At 45.8% G+C, this 21,473-nt stretch overlaps 1 protein-coding gene across 2 annotated transcripts in view; it reads left to right on the top strand.

Annotated features, from left to right (window-relative positions):
• The window catches only part of ROCK2 (Rho associated coiled-coil containing protein kinase 2), a 663,375-nt gene that overhangs the window by 594,665 nt on the left and 47,237 nt on the right, over window positions 1–21,473 (top strand). For both annotated transcript variants that reach the window (XM_078647798.1, XM_078647799.1), the window contains 2 exons: window positions 18,018–18,279; window positions 18,802–19,015. In XM_078647798.1, coding sequence (XP_078503924.1) covers window positions 18,018–18,279; window positions 18,802–19,015 — 476 coding nt within the window. The remainder of the gene's footprint in view (window positions 1–18,017; window positions 18,280–18,801; window positions 19,016–21,473) is intronic.

Consider the following 21,473-nt stretch of genomic DNA (forward strand, 5'->3'; position numbering starts at 1 on the left):
CCATATGCATGTGATGCTTGGCCTGCCAGCTGCTAAAATCAAAGGCATGCGGGAGCAACAGATGAAGCTCCTAACAGCGCTGTTGTTGAGGACTTCCAGTTCTTCTACAAGTCGGTTTACTGCGGTTTGGCAACGGAGCCACTCCATAGGGCGGACTCGTGGGCATTGCTCTCCATCCAGTGAACGTCAGAAATGGTTCAAGACCCTTTCCACATCCTTACCTTGGAAGCCAGCTGTTCCTTGGCAGATATGTTAAAAAGGGTGGCTGATGTTCTGTATTTAACTCTGCCTTCGGTGGAGAAGTCTATAGACCCCCTCATCGGGGTTCTTCATCCGTGCCAGTCAGCGACTGGGCCAGTGTTACGCTTTTGGGAGGCTTTTATGATATTTTACTGGGGGCATCGGCTAGACCTCATACTGGTGCGCCTGTGAACCATACTATTGCCCACAAAAACCTCAAGATTCCTTGCACTCTGATTAACAGAGATTCCCGAAAGCAAGACTTGTGGAAAATGTATGTTCTCCACCAGTGCGGCGTTCTGTTCCATGAACACAGGTAGCGTCCGTAGTCGTTTTTCTCAAGCCTTATGGGATTCTTTGCTGCAAATATTACCATTGCTTCTGGATGCTAATAGGAACGAACTGAGTCAGTTGATTTCAGATTGGCAACAGGCGGCTGGGTTAATCATTAGGTGTGGAATGAGCACCACCGATTTGATTGATTGAGGCATGGCGTCTACTGTGATGTTACATCAGTGAGCTTGGCTTCGTTCTTCTGGATTTTAAGAGGCAGTCCAGTCAGCTTCAATTGACATGCTATTTGCTTGTGTTCATTTGTTTGATGCCCATGCAGATGCTGCTTTGTATAGGTTTAGGGACAGTCGGTGTGGCCCAGACTCTTAGCCCTGTTCCCTTCTTTCAACTGTTCCTGAGTCGAAGGCTTCTCTTGGTTTGCAATTTGGTTCAAAACTGCATTATGGTATGCTTTTTGTAGTGTGACGTTCAGCGGCTCATCTGATTAACAACCTGCCTTCAAGGATTCTATCAGCCCCCACACCCAGACCCTTACATTGGCTCCCTATCCACAAGAGTGCCCTGTTCCAATAACTATGTACAACTTTCCTCTCAGGCTCTGGCCCTAAGTACTAACATAAAAGGCTCCCTCCCTATACTCCCAGCAGAAACTGGTGATCCAACAACTTTTTCTTTCTACACCTCTGCTGAATTCTTATGGCTAAATACAGAGGCCTGCATTCTTTCACCTGAGCCCACTTCATTGGAACAAATTACCACTGACAGTACGAACACGTCCTAGCTTTATGCAATTCAAGAAACACCTTAAACCTTGGCTGTTCTAAAACACCATCCTTATGCTAGCTATCTGCCTTCCAAGCGCTGAGATATCCCTTCCAGGATGAGTTGTGCGCTGTACTAAGCAATTCTTAACATAACGTAACGTCCCCAGATATCATGTACCTGGCTTTGCAGGTCTTAATTTTTTTAGGAGTATTCTTGCTGTCGATGACAAGTTCTTTCCTTGGGTTTTTGCCCACCCGTAGCTAGGTTTTTTGGTTATCACTGCTGAGGAGAGCCTCACAGAAGAGATGTGATTCTATGATTCCTTTCTCTAGTGAGATCGATTACCTGTGTTACCTGATTGTAGAAGCATTTGCAGTAGGCTAATTGCCTTTTCGTTTCACTAAGTATGGGTCCCTGTTGGTGCAGGACCCGACCTGTTATTTCATTGGAACTTTCATTTCTTGGATCAAGGTTTCTGTTGTTAACCTATTGCACTACTTCAGCAAGTGTTATACGTTACGCGTTTTTTCCTCTGCTTATTTCGGAGGTGTATCCTTAAATCCTTGCAGAGTGCAACCTATTTATTCTTGATGCCTTCCATTTGTATGACATAAAAATATTCTTATTCTTGCAGGGTTGCCATGCTCGTTCTTTAGGATAAAGGGTGTATGCATCTATGTGGTTTTTGATATTTCTTACTTACATTGTTTGTGTTTTATTTTGGTGGTTTCTTTTACAGGAAATATCTTTTCTAGTGTCATTCCTTAAGAACATGTTACACTTATCACTCAAGTTTAAAATGCTAGGTTGCTGCCAATTACCACTTTTTGTGGGTGGCAATGTTTTCCTTCCTTCTTTGAGTGATCTTCATCTGAGTTCCTGATGTGCTAAAGATATTTAGTTGTTTGAAGGAAGGACTCTTCTCCGTTTCTCCCTTACGTGTTCTGTTATTATGTCCTGTTGTTGAGCTCTCTCTCCTTTCTATTTTTAGAGTGAGTATATCTGAAAGAGGCACGTTATTGATGGATTCCTTACCTTAGAATTACCACCAGGCGTCAGACTGGATCCGTTAAGTTTTCATCAGCAGTACCCATGCGCGTGGGAAGGTAGCGTTGTGCGGCTCCGCGTCTGTTGCAGGTGTCGTGATCACTGGGATGACGTCGCGGCAGCTACTTAGACGCCACCCTCGCGCGCTGACGTCAGTTCTTTCATTTTTCACGCCAGCAAGCACAGATCCGGAGAGAGCGGTACCCCCAGTCAATTTTTGACTGAGTTTTTTGGTTCTATTGTTTCTGTCTTTTTTTTAATCTTTGACTCCTGGTGTATAGGGATGCCCGGTTTCAAGTCTTGCGAGGTTTGTCCCCGCATGATGTCGGTGATGGACCCGCACCGCGAGTGTCGCTACTGCCTGGGGCGTGACCACGACCCCATGTTGTGCCCCGACTGCCAGGCCATGGCTCCGAAAACTTTGCGGGAGCGGTCCTGAATGTTGCTTGCGGTCCGGGTGTCGGCCGCTGTTCACGATCCCGGTCCTGTGGGAGGTCGACGAAGTCTTCGCACTGGGGGTCAGGAAAGACAAAGCACAAGAAGTCGAAGGAGCGACGTCGCTCTTCGCCTTCTCCTAGCCTGTTCCACGACACGGCGGAGCCTACGCAGTCGGCTTACCCACCCTTGCCGAGTCCGTCGGCGACTTCGGCCCAGCTGCGGGAATTTCTGTCCGCTTTGGCCAGTCGGGGTGCACCTTCGGGCCCGCTGGTCTGACTGGGGGTCCTCGCCCTCCTTCATTGGCTGCTCCAGCCCCAGCGACGTCAACGGCGCCGTGAGACCCCCATGGATCCATGCAAGGATCCCAGCCTATGTCGATTGACCTCCACCGACGTCTATGGCACCTCCATTGGCATCCGCCGGCTACCTGACCGATGTCGTCCCCACCTTCCACCCCGGCGTGGAGACTGTGCCGGACTGGTGTCGATCGACGCCGATGGGAAATTTTTAGCCTGATCTCCCTCCTCCTGCATCTTTCTCACCTGCCCAGCAGGTTATGGAGGACGGGGAGGACTGTGAGGAGTCTGAAGAACCTCTCACAACGCAATGACAGTTAGACCCAGACCGGGCAGAGGATTTGGGGGACACCAGTGATCTGGATTACTCCCCAGAACCTGGCGCACTGTCTCCTTCTACCGTGCCTACGGAGGAGGGTGGTACTTATTCAGTGGTGTTGCGTAGAGCAGCGGAGGCTCTCCACCTCGATCTCCCTACAATGGCCATCGGGACTAACCTCCTGACAGAAGTGCTTTGGCCGGAGGCTTCCCCTGCGGAGCCGCTGCTGCCCTTTAATGATGCACTTTCAGATGTCCTTTTGGGCACCTGGTCCAGGTCCAATACAGGGGCTCCTGTGGATAGGAACGTGGCCCGACGCCATCACCCGGCCCCGGGCGACCCCATTATCCTCTCCTAACACCCTACCTCTTACGAGTTTGATTGTCCAAGCCTCTGTGTCCCCAAGCGCATTCCCTTCCGCACCTCCGGACAGATAATCCAAGCTACTGGAGCAGTTTGGGAAGAAGTTTTTCTCTTCTGCCAGTTCAGGGCTGCGGTCTGTGAACACATGCCTCTTGGGCCGTTATTCCCACTCCGTGTGGGATACGGTGGCACAGGTGCTGCCTCAGTGTCCAGAGGAGGCCCGGACGGTGCTCTCCCAAGCTATTGCTGAGGGGAGAGATGCTGCCAAGTTCACGATTCGTTATGGCCTTGACACCGCTGACTCGCTGGGCAGAGCGATTTCCACGGCAGTGGCGCTACGCCGTTACGCCTGGCTTAGGACCTCTGGCTTTTCAGGGGATGTCCAGAACACTCTGAATGACATGCCCTTTGATGGCACTTGCCTTTTTGGCGACAAGGCAGATGGTGCGTTGAAGCGCTTTAAAGACTTGCGGGCTACGGCCAAGTCCTTGGGCCTTTTCGGCCACGCGCACTCCTTTGGGGTCTGCTTTTCGCTCCTTTCGTAGACATGGAAGGGGTGCCCAGACACATTAGTTTCATAGCCAAAGGCCTGCGCAGCAACAGTATACGCAACCAAGATGGCCGCCTGGTAGGAGCTCCTGTGAAGAGCTCCCAGTGCTGGGGATCCTGTTTCGGGCTTTATCCCGGTTAGCACACACCAGAACGCAGAAAAAGTAACTGGAATAGTCAACAAGTAACTGGATTACCACAAGTAACTGGATTGCTGACCTGATCGACGGATTGACGGAGGTTGGAGCCTGGGGAGCACCGCGACCTGCCACTGGACACTCGCCTCGGGCACCCACATCGCGTCGCCGGGACTGGGCGGCTGGGGCTCCGCGAGACTGCAGAGCCAGAGCTGGTTGACGAGTCAGGCTGCCTGGCGGAGGTTGGTGCCTGCAAAGCCCCGCGACCTGCCTCTGGACATTCCCCCTTCGCGCCGCCGGGTCTGGGCGGCTGGGGCTCCGGGAACCTGCTGAGCCTGCACCGTGGATTGCCCTGTGATCGGCCCACACCACAGCAGAGGATTCGCAGCGGGTCTGGGGAGCTGAGGGAGGCCCCCCGACCGCTCCAAGGCAGAGGCGCGAGTTGTTGCGCCGGTTGCTGCGACCGGCGGGGATTGGCAGAGAGGAGCCACCCGCACCACAGCATAGTAATCGCGGCGGCCTCGGAGGACCGGGAGGCCCACCCCCCTCCCCTAACCCCCCCCCCCCCCCCCCCACCCCCCGCCCGCTCCGCGGCGGAGACACGGGCTGCTGCGCTGGTTGAGCAGGGATCACTAGTGAAGCAGTGCCGCTACACACACACGGCTCCACAGCGGTGGAAGCGCGGCGGCATTAGAGGGCTGGGAGAGGCCCCCCTGCTCGCTCCTCGGCAGAAGGGGGCTGGTGTATCGATTGCTGCGATCAGCCCACACCTCAGTCCTCAGACGCGGCACACTAACGGGACCAGGAGGGATCAGGAGGGACGCCTGATGAGTGGAGCCTGCCATCGGAGGCTGGAGAGACAGAGACAGCGGAGGGCTGAGAGAGAGACCCCCCTCCAGCCCTGTATTCAATTTGATTAAACATTACAACAGCAACCTGACAATCTCTGCTGGCAAACTCAACATGCACACGGTGCAGCTGGTATATAAGGTATTTATTTCACCCCACCCGCCTGCTCACATCTTAAACTATCTCCTTTGTTCAAAATGGCTGGGGCCATAAAACTGTAGCAATAAATACCACCGATCCCCCTGATGTCCACGAGGCTCTTCAGCTCAACTCCTCCACACAAGTCCACCAGAAGTAGAGATAAGCCTCCCTCTCAGCATGCTACGAGCAGTGCTTGCTCTAATTGAAAGTGAAACTGCCCTTCCCTGTGCACAAAGTAATAGCAGCAGACAGAGGACTAATTTCTCTATCTCCCCTGGCGGTTCGGCCATCTTAGACTGTCTATCCATGGCGACCATCATGGCTAGTCATTCCTCACGATTAAATGTCTGCCTTACTACAGTGGTACTTTATGTATATGCCTAGTTGTATCTTGCACATCTCACTTTTTCTTCAACTGTAACGCACCGTCGCTACCTCATATATTTACATCATATGTTTACACGCAAGATTATGATAGGGTGTCTGCCTTTTACGGTGGTATTATATGTCTATATTCCTAATGGTATACTGCACATCCCACTTTTTCTTCACCTCTATGCACCATTGCTACCTCATATACTTTGGTTGCTCACTAGTGTCACTTTAGGTCTCATATAATTTATGGTTGCAATTGTATTTTGCTACTGATTCATATACTTCATTTATTTTTGACTACTCACTATTGTTATATAGCATATAACTTTTGTTGTAACTCTATCTTGCTACTGATTCATGCACCTCATTTATTTGGAAACACCCATTTTTGACTATTCACTATTGTCACTTTTGATTCAGGTATTTTACTATCTGCATCGGTATTTCAGTCTAGTATATCATCAGTATTATACCTATATTCTATGCTGTACATGTTTGTAACCCACTTCGACTTTACTGTAATGCACCGATTAATTGCTCATATTGACCTGTTACACTTATGTAACCTGCTTCCATTTCAAGTTTCATTCCTTTATGCACCAATTACTACCTCATATACTCTGGCTGCTCATTAATGCCACTGTTGTTACATGCAATTGGGTATTATTGTATTTGTTTGTATTCTGCTCCAGTATATCATTATTGTGCACCCTACATCTGTGCAACCCGCACCCACTACAGATCTTATCCCTGCTTGCATTGACTACTACCGCATACACTTTGGCTGCCCACTAGTGTCACTTTCATTCCATGCAACCGGCGATTACTGGGCACCCTCTCACACCTACCGACTCCGTCACCCAAACATGGAGCTCATCGGCAAGCACACATACAGAATCAACTACCCACCCGCACTCACCAAAAAAGCCGCCAAACACAACTTTCTGAGGTCCCACCCTGAAATACCCTTTGCAGACACCTACTACTCACCGGTCAATGGTGCCGTAAACATTGATATCATCTTCCACACCGCACGCAGAGCTCAATGGAGAAAAACGTTCCTCTCTTTACTCACCGTATCCAATTCCAGGAAATCCGCTCATGGCCAAACACTCCATCACACCATCCCAACTCTTCCCAGGCAGAACCTCCATCACTATCTATAACAACGGGATTGTACTAATCCAATCCACAGACAGACACCTGGAACTACTAGACAACCTGTTCCACACTTTCTTACAGCACCTCTCCAATCCGCGGACCCCACTCAGTCCGATCACCCTTGACCTCACAGCCCCCAACCATAACGATGCTAACCCAGCTCAGTCCCTAAACGACACGCACCTCTCCTCCACCACCGGCACCGTTGTCATCCACCCACCTACTGCAACCACTTCGCACTCCTCAATCACAGACTTAGATCTCTCCCCGACATACACCAGCCGCACCCCCTCCCATCCCACCAACACCCTGACCTCCATTCATACCACTCCCATTCCTTTCTCCCCTGACACCACAGCCCCCAACCACAACGCCTCTAACAGACCTCAGCCCCAAAAGGACACGCACCTCCCCTCTACCACCGGCACCTTAGTCATACACCCACCTACGGTTGATACCTCACACCCCTCAATCACAGACATAGATCTGTCACCCACATACACCAACCGTACCCCCTCCCCCCTTTCACCAGCCCACATTCCCATTCTTTTCACCCATGACACCACAGCTCCCACCCACAATCCGCCTAACCGAGTTCAGCACCAGACCGACACGCACACAGACAATCCCCACACTTTAGCCCCCCCCTCAGCCCCACTTCCACACATTAACTAACCACACTGAGCACGCCTCCATCAATTCAACTCCGCCTACTCAAAAAAGAACCACATACAATCACACTTCCCCCCCATTCTCACCCCCATTACCCTACATGCGCCCCCATCACCACTAACATACGCCCATCCCCCACCATGCACACTCCACCTACCACCAATACCCGCCTCCATACTATGTCATCCTCACCCAACCCTCCAATACCCACCACCAACACAAATCCCACACTAGACTACGTTATGGCCTCCCTCCTCCAGCTCAAAGAAGACATTCACATCATGAAACAACTACTCTGCACGCATTCCAGTCACTCCTCACCCACCACCCTCCTCAAGCTCAAACAAGACATTCACATCATCAAACAATTACTCTGCACACATCCCAGACACCCCTCACCCGCCTTCACCAGCACCACCCTTCCTAACAGGACCTCCACTTGGTCGGCTGACTCTCGCACTCCACGCCCCCCGCAATGGACCTCAATCCCTGTTCGCAATCGGGAAAACCGTCCCCATCGCACCTGCAACACACTATCGGACCTCGACACAGTCACCCTCCTCCGCTCCTACGACCCAGCTCCCCTTAACAACATACCCTCCACCCTCCGCGCCATTCCAACGATTCATCCAAATCCCCTTAGACCCCCCACGCAAAACAACAGAATTTCTATCCTTAGTAACCTGAGAAAAGTCCCCCTCTCTCTAGAACCCCCTTCCACCCTCGACACACCCCGTCTCAAATGCACCCTCCTCAACTGCAGATCGGCCTCTAGGCACTCCTCTGCAATCGCTGATCTCATCTTATCACTGGACCTTGACCTCATCATCATGACTGAAACCTGGCTAACTGAATATTCTACACCCATATTGGACATACTGGTTCCCCCCAACTACCACATCACCAGACTAGACAGGGTTGGTCAAAAAGGTGGGGGAATCGCATGTATACACAGGAGCAACCTCTCTGTCATGAAAGTAACCTCTCCCTCCCTACCCTCCCCAACCTCCTGTGAATACATTTGCCTCAATATTATCAGTGAGGGCAAACCAATATGCTCTCTTCACGGCATTTACCACCCACCAGGGGACAACTTTACCTTCTCGCAACAAATCATGGATTTGATCACATCCAATTCAGGGCGACAACTCACACAAATATACCTTGGTGACTTCAACCTCCACTGGAACGATCATAATGACGCGGTGGTAAATAGTCTTAAAAACTTCCTCGACGCCCTTGACCTCACCCAAATATGCAACAGCCCGACCCACGAGAAAGGCTCTATCATCGACCTTATCATCTCCAAAGAGGACTCTATCCAACTCGAATCTATCAAACCCTGTGACTGGTCAGATCATCACATTGTCACGTTCTTCATCAACGAAAAAGTCAAATTTAACCCGGTTCAATCCTCCAAGCCCAAAGTCTGGAAAAGAGACCTGAAAAAGCTCAACCCAAACTCTCTACCCCCCAATAGCTGCAATATATTACTTCCTCCCACTGGCGTTACGGATGTCCAATCCTTGACGGATCACTATCTCAACGCTATGACCTCTTTAGTTAATGAAGCTGCACCTATGCAGCTAAAAAGAGCATCCACAAAAATATCCAATCCTTGGTACGACGGGAGTCTCAATGACGATAGACGGGCCATGCGAATGGCAGAGCGCACCTGGAGATCAGCTCCCTCCGCACTGCACTTAAAAACGCTGAAGAAAAAGAGAAACGCCTACTTCAGGAAAATAAAACGCTCAAAATCGGATTTCTTCAGCCGTCAGCTCGACCAATCCAAAAATCGTCCCAGAAAGCTGTTTGAGCTAATCAGAACACAATCCAAGGAACAACCCCAACCACTCAGTACTCTGGGCGAAGCACCCTCCTGTGAAGACTTCGCTTCTTTCTTTATCCAAAAAACAGACAACATAAAGAACGATCTCCTCATTGACGTAAGTCTCTACCCCAAACCCCTCTGCACAGCACCCACTGAACCAAAAAACAATGCTACATGGTCATCCTTTGCCACCTACTCGGAAGAAGAAATTGGTAGACTGCTCAGCACTGTGAAACCAGCCAATCACCTCACGGACCCCCTTCCTGCCAACACTCTCAAAGACCTTACCCGTCGCTCCTCCCACTTTGGACTAAAATTATCAACAGCTCACTTCAACAAGGGACCATCCCCGACTCCCTCAAAGTTGGACAAGTCACACCTCTACTAAAGAAACCTACAGCCGACCCCTCTGACCTAAATAATTACCGTCCCATTACCAATATTCCGACTCTTGCCAAATTGCTGGAAAAATGCGCACAAACCCAATTGACTAGACACATTAAACAGTTTGATCTACTCAACCCTCATCAATCAGGCTTCAGAGCGGACCACAGTACAGAAACTGCTATGATTCACATAATTGACGACGCCCTCCAAATCCTAGATCAAAACGATACCTGCCTCCTTATCCTTCTTGATCTCTCTTCTGCATTCGACACCGTCAAACATGAGAACTTACTCGATCTATTAAACTCAAGAATGGGTATATCTGGAACTGTGCTCAAGTGGTTCACGTCATTTCTACACAACAGAACGCAGAAATTCAAGAGTAACAACTTGATGTCTTCTCCAATACCGGTATCGCTAGGCGTCCCACAAGGATCCTCCCTATCCCCAACTTTGTTTAACCTAGTTATGGAACCTCTCACCACCTTGCTACAAGCATCCAATGTCCAATTCCACATGTACGCCGATGACACCCAACTTTATCTCAAAGTACAATCACCCAAAGACATTATGCTCTTGAATTCAACGATCAGAAGCACCCAATCATGGTTGGCCGCTAATCATCTCAAGCTCAATGTTCTTAAAACAGAGTTCCTCTTGATCGCACCTCCTGCGAAGATCACTACTACTCAAATCTGGCTTAAACACCTAACCGCACTCAATGTTCATCCCACCATCGTGGACTCAGCAAAATCTCTAGGCATAACACTTGACACCAACCTCAACATGCAGGAACACATCAACAAAGCAACTAAGGGGGCGAACTACCAGATCAATACCTTAAGGAAACTCAAACCCTTCCTTCCAGCCAAAGATTTCCAAACTGCGGTACAAGCTCTAGTCATCCCTCGAATAGATTACGGCAGCATCGCCCTCTGCGGTCTCCCCTAACTACCACGGCACCCATAAGACCTTCTCTAAACGCTGCAGCGAGACTCATCACCGGATCAAGAAAACACTCACACATTTCCCCTGACCTGAGAGCCCTGAACTGGCTGCCTTTTGAAGCCAGAATTCATCTGAAAATCGCCTGCATCACGCACAAGGCTGTCCACCTGAGCTCACCCGGATACCTCGCCCAAAAGCTGATGATTTCCGGAGGCTCTAGAAACACTAGAGGCACAAACAATCTCCTGCTAAAGCCCCAAAGATTCCGCAAGGAAAAAACGTATAAACGCTCCTTCTCAGGAATGGCACCCAGGATCTGGAACTCACTCCCCCCTGAAATCAGGCTCATATCCTCTACCATACTTTTTAAGAAAGAAGTAAAAGCGATCCTCATGGCTAAATACACTTGAATTATTACTGGGGATGATATTTACAGGCGTTGTACCATTCAGTTCTACTGATCTTTTTTTTTGCATTTTTGTATGACTCGTGTTATTGACCTGCCTGAGTGTTTACGCTATCAATTATTTGTACTTGTATCATTATTGATGTATCTGGCTGACTATGCTCCCACATGTACCTTCCCCACCCCAATTGTTATTTACTCACACGTTGTTCCTTTCGTCGGTAAAGCGCTCTGATATCTGCAAAGATCTTGTTCGCGCTATATAAAACTTTCAAAATAAAATAAACAGTCTCAGCGCGGACGTGGGACCCGCCGAGATGGGTCACTGGGCCAGCGGGCGGGTCTGTCCACTACCTCCCCAGCCACCACTGCCTCCAAACCTTCCTAGTCCGGTGTTTCAGGCCCACCAGACGCCAGTCGGCAGCAGGATTCGCCATCTCTTCCCCCACTGGCACACCATCACTACGGACAGGTTGGTTTTACAGATTGTGTGAAGGGGCTACTCCCTCTCCTTCGAGACCACTCCTCCAGCCATGCCGCCTCAGTACCACCATGTCGTGGGATCACTTGACACTTCTCCAGCAGGAAGTTTCCGCCCTCTTGGCCAAGGGGGCCATCAAGCGCGTTCCACCAGAAGGAGAAGTTCAAGATGCTCACTCTTGCTCAGGTCTTGTCTGCCCTGGACCCACAAGACTGGATGGTAGCGTTGGACTTGCAGGACGCCTATTTTCATATCCCCGTCCTGCCGGCCCACCGGCGTTACCTGAGGTTCACAGTAGGCTACGAGCATTTTCAGGTCGCAGCTCATCTGCGCAGATCAGGGGTTTCAGTCTTACCCTATCTTGACGGCTGGTTGTTGAAGGCGGGCTCGCCCCAGGCAGTCGTCTCCCACCTCCAGACAATGGCCGACCTCCTGCATTTGCTGGATTTCTCCATCAATGTGCCGAAGTCGCACCTGATTCCCTTTCGGAAGCTCTTCTTTATCAAAGCAGTTCTGGACATGGTGCAGTTTCGGGTTTATCCTCCCGAACAGCAAGTCCGGGACATTTGGGCTATGATTTCACTCTATTCATCCTGTTCCTGCTGATTTCCCTCAAGGTCAGCGGTCCGTTGTGAGTCCCTAGTTTGCTATCGCTATTGAAACCTTACATTGATTTGGCATTCGTTTCACCTTTGAACTTCCTAATTCATGGTTTCACTTCACCCTTTGGGTCATGTACTTGTTGGTACGGCTGATGGTTGGGCATGGATGAAGCCTGTAATTCTTGCAGTCACATTTTGCTGTACCTGCAAGAGGTTTAACTTTACTTACTGGTGCTGGTCTCTTTTTAAGTTACACCTGCTGGTCCTTCTAGTGTTTTACCCATTGGGGATTGAATTCCATTGTCTGACTGTTGTTACATGTCTTCTGACAGAGTTTTTCCTGGTTCCCTTGAGGCTTTGGCATTTCTGTGCCTGTAGGATTGTTTTCTATTTACATTGTCTGTGGTCATTGCCACGTTTGTCATAAAGAGCTATGCTCTTTTTCATATAAATCCTATCTATGTCTGGTCTTGGTTCAATCCGACCAGTTGGTTCAGGGTCGGCGGTAGCACTTGTGGTGCCCGGTGCGACACTGTTTGTTTGCGTCCCCACCCCAGTGACAACCTCCACCACGGATTCCCTCACTTCCATCCTTTCACGGTACCCCTCAAGTCTCCTTAATCACTCTCTATCAGATTCATTTAATTGGTTTTATAGCGCCACTCGTACCACTGTAGGGTGTCAGACCGTAACACCATGGTTGTGGGAGGTTCTCTTTATTTATTTATTTTTTAAATATTTTTATTGTTTTTTCCAAACAACAAAAGAAAAAGGATGAAAGCAACATTGCGATATCAATTGAACCTCTTCTAATATGACAAATCTCAAGCTGCTCGTCTCAGTACCCCTCACCCACATTCCTTTCCGGCCACTGGTGTGCCTTGAGTACCTATATCCTATCTAATAGAGGTACATCTGAGTTGTGCGTAATAAAGAGTGTAACAACATAAGCGCAGTGCTGATGATAAACTGTCATTGGAGCTCAATAGTAGTGCCACAGAGCATACCCTGGCTTCACTCACTGTGCGCCAGAGTCTCAGTTGGATCCTCTGGGTCCTCCAAGACCGAGCCCTCTTCCGGAGCCTGTAATAGTGCAACTAAGGCCTCCTATGCCCTTGCCGCTTCCTGCGCCTTTTCATTATTAGTAAGGAGTGCCTGCTGTAGTGTAAAGGTACTGTCGCTCAATGCTCATTTGAGGAATACCGCCTGCCATCTCCCCACAGCTAGTACCATCGCCGAATTCCATTGTATTGTAATTTCCCTCTTAGCTAATACGAGACCCAAACCTATAAATTTGCTTGTCACTTTTATTTTAACCGTATGGAACCAGTGCAATAAACAAGTACCCTTTTCCGGTTCTATAGTACGATCAGTTATTCTACATAGCCGATCCATCACTTCTGCCCAGTACGTCCCTAACCTCTCACAACCCTACATCATATGCTGGAAATTGGCGCCCTCTAAGTCGCACCTCGGGCATTGAGCTGCGGCCGCACTGAAATACTGATTCATCTTAGCTGGTGTCAAGTACGCTCTATGCAGGACATAAAAGTGCACTAATTGAAATCTAGCGTGGGAGGTTCTCTTTAATAATAAGAATTGATTTCTATCCAAATGAGCCCATTTTGCAACATTAGATAATGAAATACTGGGGAAATATCATAACACTCCAGCCTATACCTTGCAATTTCCATGCAGCTCTTTGAAAGACGTTAATTGATCACTGTTCAACATTAGGATTTTAACTTATAAAGTGCATGCAACAATAGGATCTCTCTGAAAAAAGCAGTAACCTACTGACCTATTTACATTATATGCACTTTGTGATCTGAATGATGCACGTGCTTTACAGCAGGTATATTTACCCTCTGCCCTACCTTAGAATGACTAAAAACGTCAACTAGACAAAACTTTGACCTCTCTCTCTCCAGGAAGAAAATGAATCACAGGAGTTTATTTGACATTTTTATTGTTGGCTGAAAATTGGTGGAGGTAAGGAGCATGATAGCAGGTGCTTTCAAAATCATAATATATGGCGCCCCGCCCCCACCCCCTCATCAGCACTCGGTGCGGAACCTGAGTTGGTTCTCGAACTTTTGTAGGATTAGATCGCAGATCCTCCTCCGAGTGGGTATATCTATGGTATTTAATTCCCAAGTTAAGGAATCTGCGGATGTCTCTATCAGATGGAAAACTTACTTACCTTTGATAACGATGTATCTGGTAGAGACATAGTCTAGAAGCAGATTCCTCATTTCCTGCCCATCGTCTGCAAAGGACATATGATGTATGGGTTATTTCCCTTTTTTAGTACTGGTTAGTTACCCCAATGATCACTGTTTCGGGAAGTGGTATGACTTCATAGACGAACGTAGTCCTGCCCCTTAGGTCTTGTTCTGGAATTCCCATACCATTAATTTCCATTTGGAAGTGACTGGTAGACTGAAAGATGTTATTTTTTGCAATGCTGGTTTATACACCAGTGCCCAGGTTTCACATAACTTGTGATTAGTGATTCCTTCCTCTCTTAGCCTTTAAGTCCTTGGCTGGTGTTAAAATTTAATTTGTTGCTACTACATAATTATTGTTTCAAACATATTTTAATCTATCTGGCATACAGTCCGTTTCTATCGTGGCTCTGCGTTCTGCGTGGAACGTTTCACAGAAGAAACTTACATCCACGTGCCGGAGGGGGCTTAATATGGCTCCATTGACATCCCATCCTGAGTCAACAGCATGGGGCTGTACGACGCTGTCCCCTGGCACGCAGAGGTACTGCTGAAAAATGTCCAGATCCAGTCTGACACCTGGGGAGAATTCACAACTTAAGGAATCTACAGCTAGTCTATGTCTCTACCAGATACATCATTACCAACTGTGTAAGTAACTTGTACACCAAAACCACTTTCCAAAGCAGGCTGGCTAATATTTCAGGCTTTCGAAAAATATCAGTAAGGCCCAACGTAGAAATGTTGCATTGTTATAAATCACAATTATATTGCCAAGCAGCAAAACCTCACCTGCCGGTAAAGATCCACTTCATTCATTGTGCAGAGGTGAACTGCAATGCCAAACACATGTACGATTAAACAGTAAATCTTCTACTAGTCAGTTAATGCTTCCAACATTTTCCTACAGAGTCCAGAAACATAATAATCTTATAGTTATCAGGAGTTGCATATTTTAGTTGTTTTTGAAGATTGTTTGGAACTTGCTACCAGGAATCTGGCAAACCTCCAGGCACCCCAAATAACAATGAAAAGATCACTGCAACTAATTATTTAGGATCTATTATGAGTGCTAGGTACTCATAGCGTTGGATCTCTAAGCAAATTTTCTTCCAACTAAGGGCAAAAATGATCCATCATACATTTATGCAATTCCAAGTTATACTACGTTTATTTGTTTCAAATGCAGCTTTTATAACCAGTTTTACTTTTCCTCTGATACAGTACTTGAAACATAATGACTACCCCTATTAAATATATATAAGGGTTTTCTCAGATTTTCTTTTCCTGAGCCAGGTTCTGAGTGATCTAGTGAGTGGGCAGCAATGGTGTACATATAGCCTCCCACCTTATTAATAGACCCCCATCGCTGTAATCAACTGAAGGGCACCACTTAGTAAGGATTCAGCAACTAAGGAAATCCTTCTTAAATATTGTCTCAAATGTGACAACCAAATACTAAGTTCACCTATTCATTACAACACCAAACACATACTTCTGCAGCTAATACATCAACTTTGGACTTTATTTTCTCAAATCAGTAGAAAATAGTTGCTCTCACTGTGATGGGTTAGTTGGAGGTAATTTGAAAGTCTCCTATTTTTCCACCCTGTTCTGCTTACTGTGGTAATGGATTTGATGCATCGTACAATGTTACTGTTCACTGTGTTTGTGCAGGATGATTGCTGCTAAAAGTTACATGCCATAGCTCAGTTTAAGGATAGGATGAAAAGTGACGCAGCCAGTTTGGATGGAAAACCTGTTCTCTGTGTAGTACGTGGTTGTTGCAGATAAGAATATTTCATGCACTGACGTCTTTCATTAGCACGTCAGTATCTGATTTGACAGGACCTGATCTAGATGAGAAGGCTATAGCATATTTCTAGAATGCCTTTTACTTATGATGGAACACTTTTCTTGTTCATAAAATATCTGTAAGCTGTCCAAGGCTTGAGATGAGAGAATGGCTGGCTTGTAAACCCTACATCAGTGGTTCTTAACCTGTTGTCCAGGGACATCTAGGGGTCCATGATGCCTACTCAGGGGGTCCCCGACTGCTTAGAAAATTAAATAATATTAACAGATTAATGAGATGTTTATAAATGAAGATGCAAATTGTAAAAATGGGAAGGAATTTGAAATTGGAGCCTAAACATTAAGCTAGTATCCTCAGATTGGTTCATAGGAGCAGTCTATCTGAAAATAGTTTGGTGACCTCAGTTGAATTTAGAAGAGGTAAACTTTTGTATTAAAATAAAATGTGATTTAAAAAATATATATTTATCTGCACATTTTTGCATAATTTGTCTATTTTTGTGTATTTTGTGGTTGAAATCCTCAAAATTGCTTATGCCAAAGTCCCTGAAATCAATAATGACTCTGTGTCTCTGGATTCTAATAATAATTCAGTGTATTTCAGTAATGACTAAGTGGGTGTCCACATGTGTCAAAAACGCAAGACCGACTGCTCTACTTGAATAATTTGAAACTCCTGAAGTGCCTTGATATGAATACAAGTAACTTGTGCTGGATTGTCCGTTCTATCAATACTTGTTTTAATTTTTTACTTGATTTTTGTTTATGGTTTGCATTTCATTTTGTTATGTATGTTGTCTAATACAATGGCATTGGCTGCTTTATTAGTTCATGATAAGGCTCTTCTACACATCCTGTCCTGTTCAGTTGAGGCCACATCTCTCTGGATGACTGCCTTTAATAGAAGCATGAAGAGGGGCTATTAAAAAGACCTGCATTGGGGTATTTTAAGGGTACATGAAGGCCACATTCAGCCTACAAGTTATTCATTCCTGTGAGCATTGTTGTCTTTTTGAACTTACATGACCTAAAAGGTTGAGTGTAAATATTCTCATGGTATTTTATTTTTCTGTGGATGTTGTTTTTTAAATTGATTTTAGGATTTGTTAGCATTTACAAAAATGTACCAAAGGTCTTTGCCCAGCTGTGTCTTGATGGCAACATTTGGTGATGCCGCCCATCATCTTGTGTGTTTTGCTGTTCACCCTATGTGGGAAGGGTATGCCCAGACGTGGGTCCCGTGCTCACTACGCCACTGGAGTCAAGCTATCCTGGCTGATGAAGGCTGATAGCCAGAAACCGGCCCTAGGCATGGCTTGTCAGTTCGGTCTGGACTGTTCCCATGAGGCACAGGGTCAAGACTGATTTGCATATGGCCATGTCTGAACTGGGGTGGCTTGGTGAGCAAAATAACGATGGATTAAACCCAGATCTGTGACTGGGGGTGAATGTTTTGCCATTGTGCAACATTCCATCCATCATTTTGTGTGTTTTGCTGCCCCAAATTATGCAGCATCTATTGAGCTGTCAAAGTTCTTCATGGAATAACGTTAGTTGGAATGTTCATTTATGTGTGTAAACGTGCATGTGTGGTTAGCACTTGATATTGTCTCATTTCTTTGCAAACCAATTCTTTTCCTTGCATATTTAATTTTGTTTTGCATCTTTAGATTTTATATGCAAATGAAGGAGAAAGCAAGAAAGAGCAAGAATTCCCAGTGGATCCGATGGGAGAGAAATCAAATTACATTTGTCACAAGGGACATGAGTTCATACCAACTTTGTATCATTTCCCGACCAACTGTGAAGCCTGCATGAAGCCCCTGTGGCATATGTTCAAACCACCGGCCGCCCTTGAATGCCGGCGCTGCCACATAAAATGCCACAAGGATCACATGGACAAGAAGGAAGAAATCATAGCACCTTGCAAAGGTACTGACAGAACAACTTGAACTTGTCCATCTGTGCCAATAGGAAGAGTTTCTGAAACATATTTGTGAGGCATATATTAACCAGAAGTTCAGCTGGTTCAGACAGAGGTGTCTGCAAACTATAGCTTGGAGCTGGTTTTATCTTATTTGTAAAGCACATTTTTTTTAAAGAAATATACATTTTATAGTTTTCTGAACTTTTTTTATTATAATTATACATAGCATGGTTTCAATGTGACGACTTTGTCACAGCTATGACAATTATATTAGATTCTTCAAGTCTTTTTTTTGGGGGGGGTTGTATTTTTACATACAATTTTTGTTATTCGGATTTCTAAGCTATAGTTCCTGATCCATGAAATGGGTGGTTATTTATTTTCCACCAGTCAGGACATATTTTGTAAAATGGTTATGCTAGAAACAAGGCAGTGGTAGATTTGCTATTATGCACTGTTACATTTCAGTGTTTTACACTTTCATTCTATGCTTGTTTAAGTATTTACCCATATTTTCTACTTTTCAGTAAACTATGATATCTCTACGGCAAAGAATCTACTGTTATTAGCAACTTCCACAGATGAACAGCAAAAGTGGGTGAGCCGTCTGGTGAAAAAGATTCCAAAAAAGCCTCCAGTGCCGGATCCATTTGCTCGATCGTCTCCTAGAACTTCCATGAAGGTACAGCCAAACCAGTCTATGCGACGGCCAAGTCGACCGGGTCCTCCAAACAAACCCAGGTAAATGCATGATAAAGAATGAAGTAATGTGCACTGTTTTGAAAAAAGAACATAGTGGTTCAGGAAGGAAGACGATGTGAATTCCGTAATAGTTAAATTGCCTCTAGAAACAAGGTAGGGCATTTTGCTTGGTACTACAACATATAATTTGACTTGAACTTTTTTATTTTCACTCTTTTAATATTTAATTCATTACTTTTCGCTTTGGTGAATGAGTCCTAAAGTAAATCATATCTCATTCTTTCATTTTGTCATTCTTTAACTTACGTAATTTCAAACTTGCAAGTATTGAATACTTATTTTAGTTATTATGTATATGTTTTACATTTATTATGTACATCGTACATGCTTTAATGTTGTGTTGTTAAGAGAAAGGTGCACCAGGGAAGGAGTAAAAAAAAAAGTCATAATAGTCCAGCAGTTCAGGGTCAGGATTTTCCCGATTGGCCCCTTGATAGGACAAGCATTTGCAATGCAATAGGTCTCACATTAATTAAGTTTGAGCTATTGGCATTGCTAAATATTGCAACTAAAGTCTATAAATTATAAGCCCAAAAAATGTGTATGTATTTTTGTAGCAATGGTGGCATGGTGTGCAAATAAAGAATGCCATAACATTAACTTGCCAAGGCCAGACCTAAAGGCTTTACCTATGCTTCTTACATTAATTCATTTATTTGACTCTTAAGGCAGTCTTTTAGTAGGAAACGTTGAACAGGTCTGTCCTGTCGACTTTTGGGCCTTAACAAAAGAAAACAACCAAAATATATGTTGGCTTAATAATGACAACTAACGTACAAGACAGCTTGTTGTTGTAAAAAAAAAAACTGGATACTGAACTGATTTACAACTATATTTCCCCAAACTGCCCATGTCACGCTTCCCATTTAAAACAGATTCAGGTTAAAGGGATTTGCATCAGTGTAACTAAACCCCTGCCCAGACATGGCCTCTCTCAGTCTTACAGACAGACATCAACCACATTCCTGCACTCCCTCTGTACAGCAGAGGGTTCGAAAGTGTGACAGTTCAACGTATGTGAAGTGAAAGCGCAAAAAAAAGCTTGCTCCGTGGACCCGACAGGGGTGCGGGGGAGGGGGGGGGAGTGGACGCGTGCGCATAGACAGGGAGGGAGGGGGAGAGAGGGAGCGAGCTGAGCCCTATGCACGTGAACATCTCCTGTTCATGTGTGCATCGACATTTCCAGTCCGTCTCTTGCCCGTGTCCATCTCTTGTCTCATATGAGTGGCACCTCAGTGACAATACTTCTCGCTGGCAGCAGCGCGAAAGCGCTGCATTCGCCAGGAGAGACCTAAAAAAGGAGAGTCCGTGTCTCACGTAAGTCCGAGTTAGAAACACTTTCTAAATCGGACTTACATGAGACACGGACTTTCCTTTTCCTTATCAAGGGGCCAATCGGGATAATCCTGACCATGATTGTGTGGGTTCCCGTGATGCATATTGACACGCACAGTATCTTGTGACTGGAGATATAGACTCCCACCTGACTTGTCAGAGAATTATCTCAGCTTACTCTGGATTTGTGTCTATGGGATTAGTTTCTCTTAGAGACCAATTGTTAAATGAGAATATCCTTCAGCATCTATTCCAAGCCCTGATGAAGTTCCCCCAAGGGAACGAAACACTTTGGCTGATATCCATGTTTTAAGGAATTTTTCTATGAATAAAAGAAACTGCTGGACTAATTTGACGTTTGACTCCTTCCCTGGTGCACCTACCTCTTATCAACAAAATGCATCTCTATGAATGCCAGTTGAGCTTAACAAGCTCAGGAAGTGGATGCACAGGACACTTATTACTCTTATATAAGGGATTGAGGTACTGAACCTTGGGTCAGCCGCAGTTTAGAGTTTTTTATATGCTTTAATGTTGTATCTAAACAGAAAGTGAATAATTATTTTATAATTTCCTTCCTATCCTCCTATTGTGGATTAATATACTTTTGGTATCAGAAGCTTATCTTCTAATCATATTCTATAAATAGCGTTGTCCCTCTCCCCCAAAACACTTGTGCGATCCTTGACCCCTACTGAGGCTTATGCACAGATTCTAGTATCCAATTTCCTTTTGTCAAACTGTAACCTCCTTTCTACACTCTACTCAAATAAGCTAAGTTTGGAAATATAGTATGACTTTGCACAGTGTCTTCTTTTTCTGACTTCAACTAAATTTCTTTTTTTGTTTTTTTTTTAAAACCGCAAGCAAAGGCTAATTCTTTTGGCAGAAATAAAATATGGCAGTCACAACTATTTGAAGGATTATGGTTAATGAACACAGCTATATGAATGATTAGAAGAATAATCACAAGGTTAAACTACAATAAGAAAGCTTTTGTTCAGTTTTTGAATAGACCCTGAGAGACCGTACCTGGCATAGTTGCTGTACATGACGATATTGTAATTGTCAATTGTATATGTGTTGACATATTTACAAAATG

Source organism: Lissotriton helveticus, chromosome 6 (assembly GCF_964261635.1).
Source record: "Lissotriton helveticus chromosome 6, aLisHel1.1, whole genome shotgun sequence".
NCBI classification, from domain to species: Eukaryota; Metazoa; Chordata; class Amphibia; order Caudata; family Salamandridae; genus Lissotriton; species Lissotriton helveticus.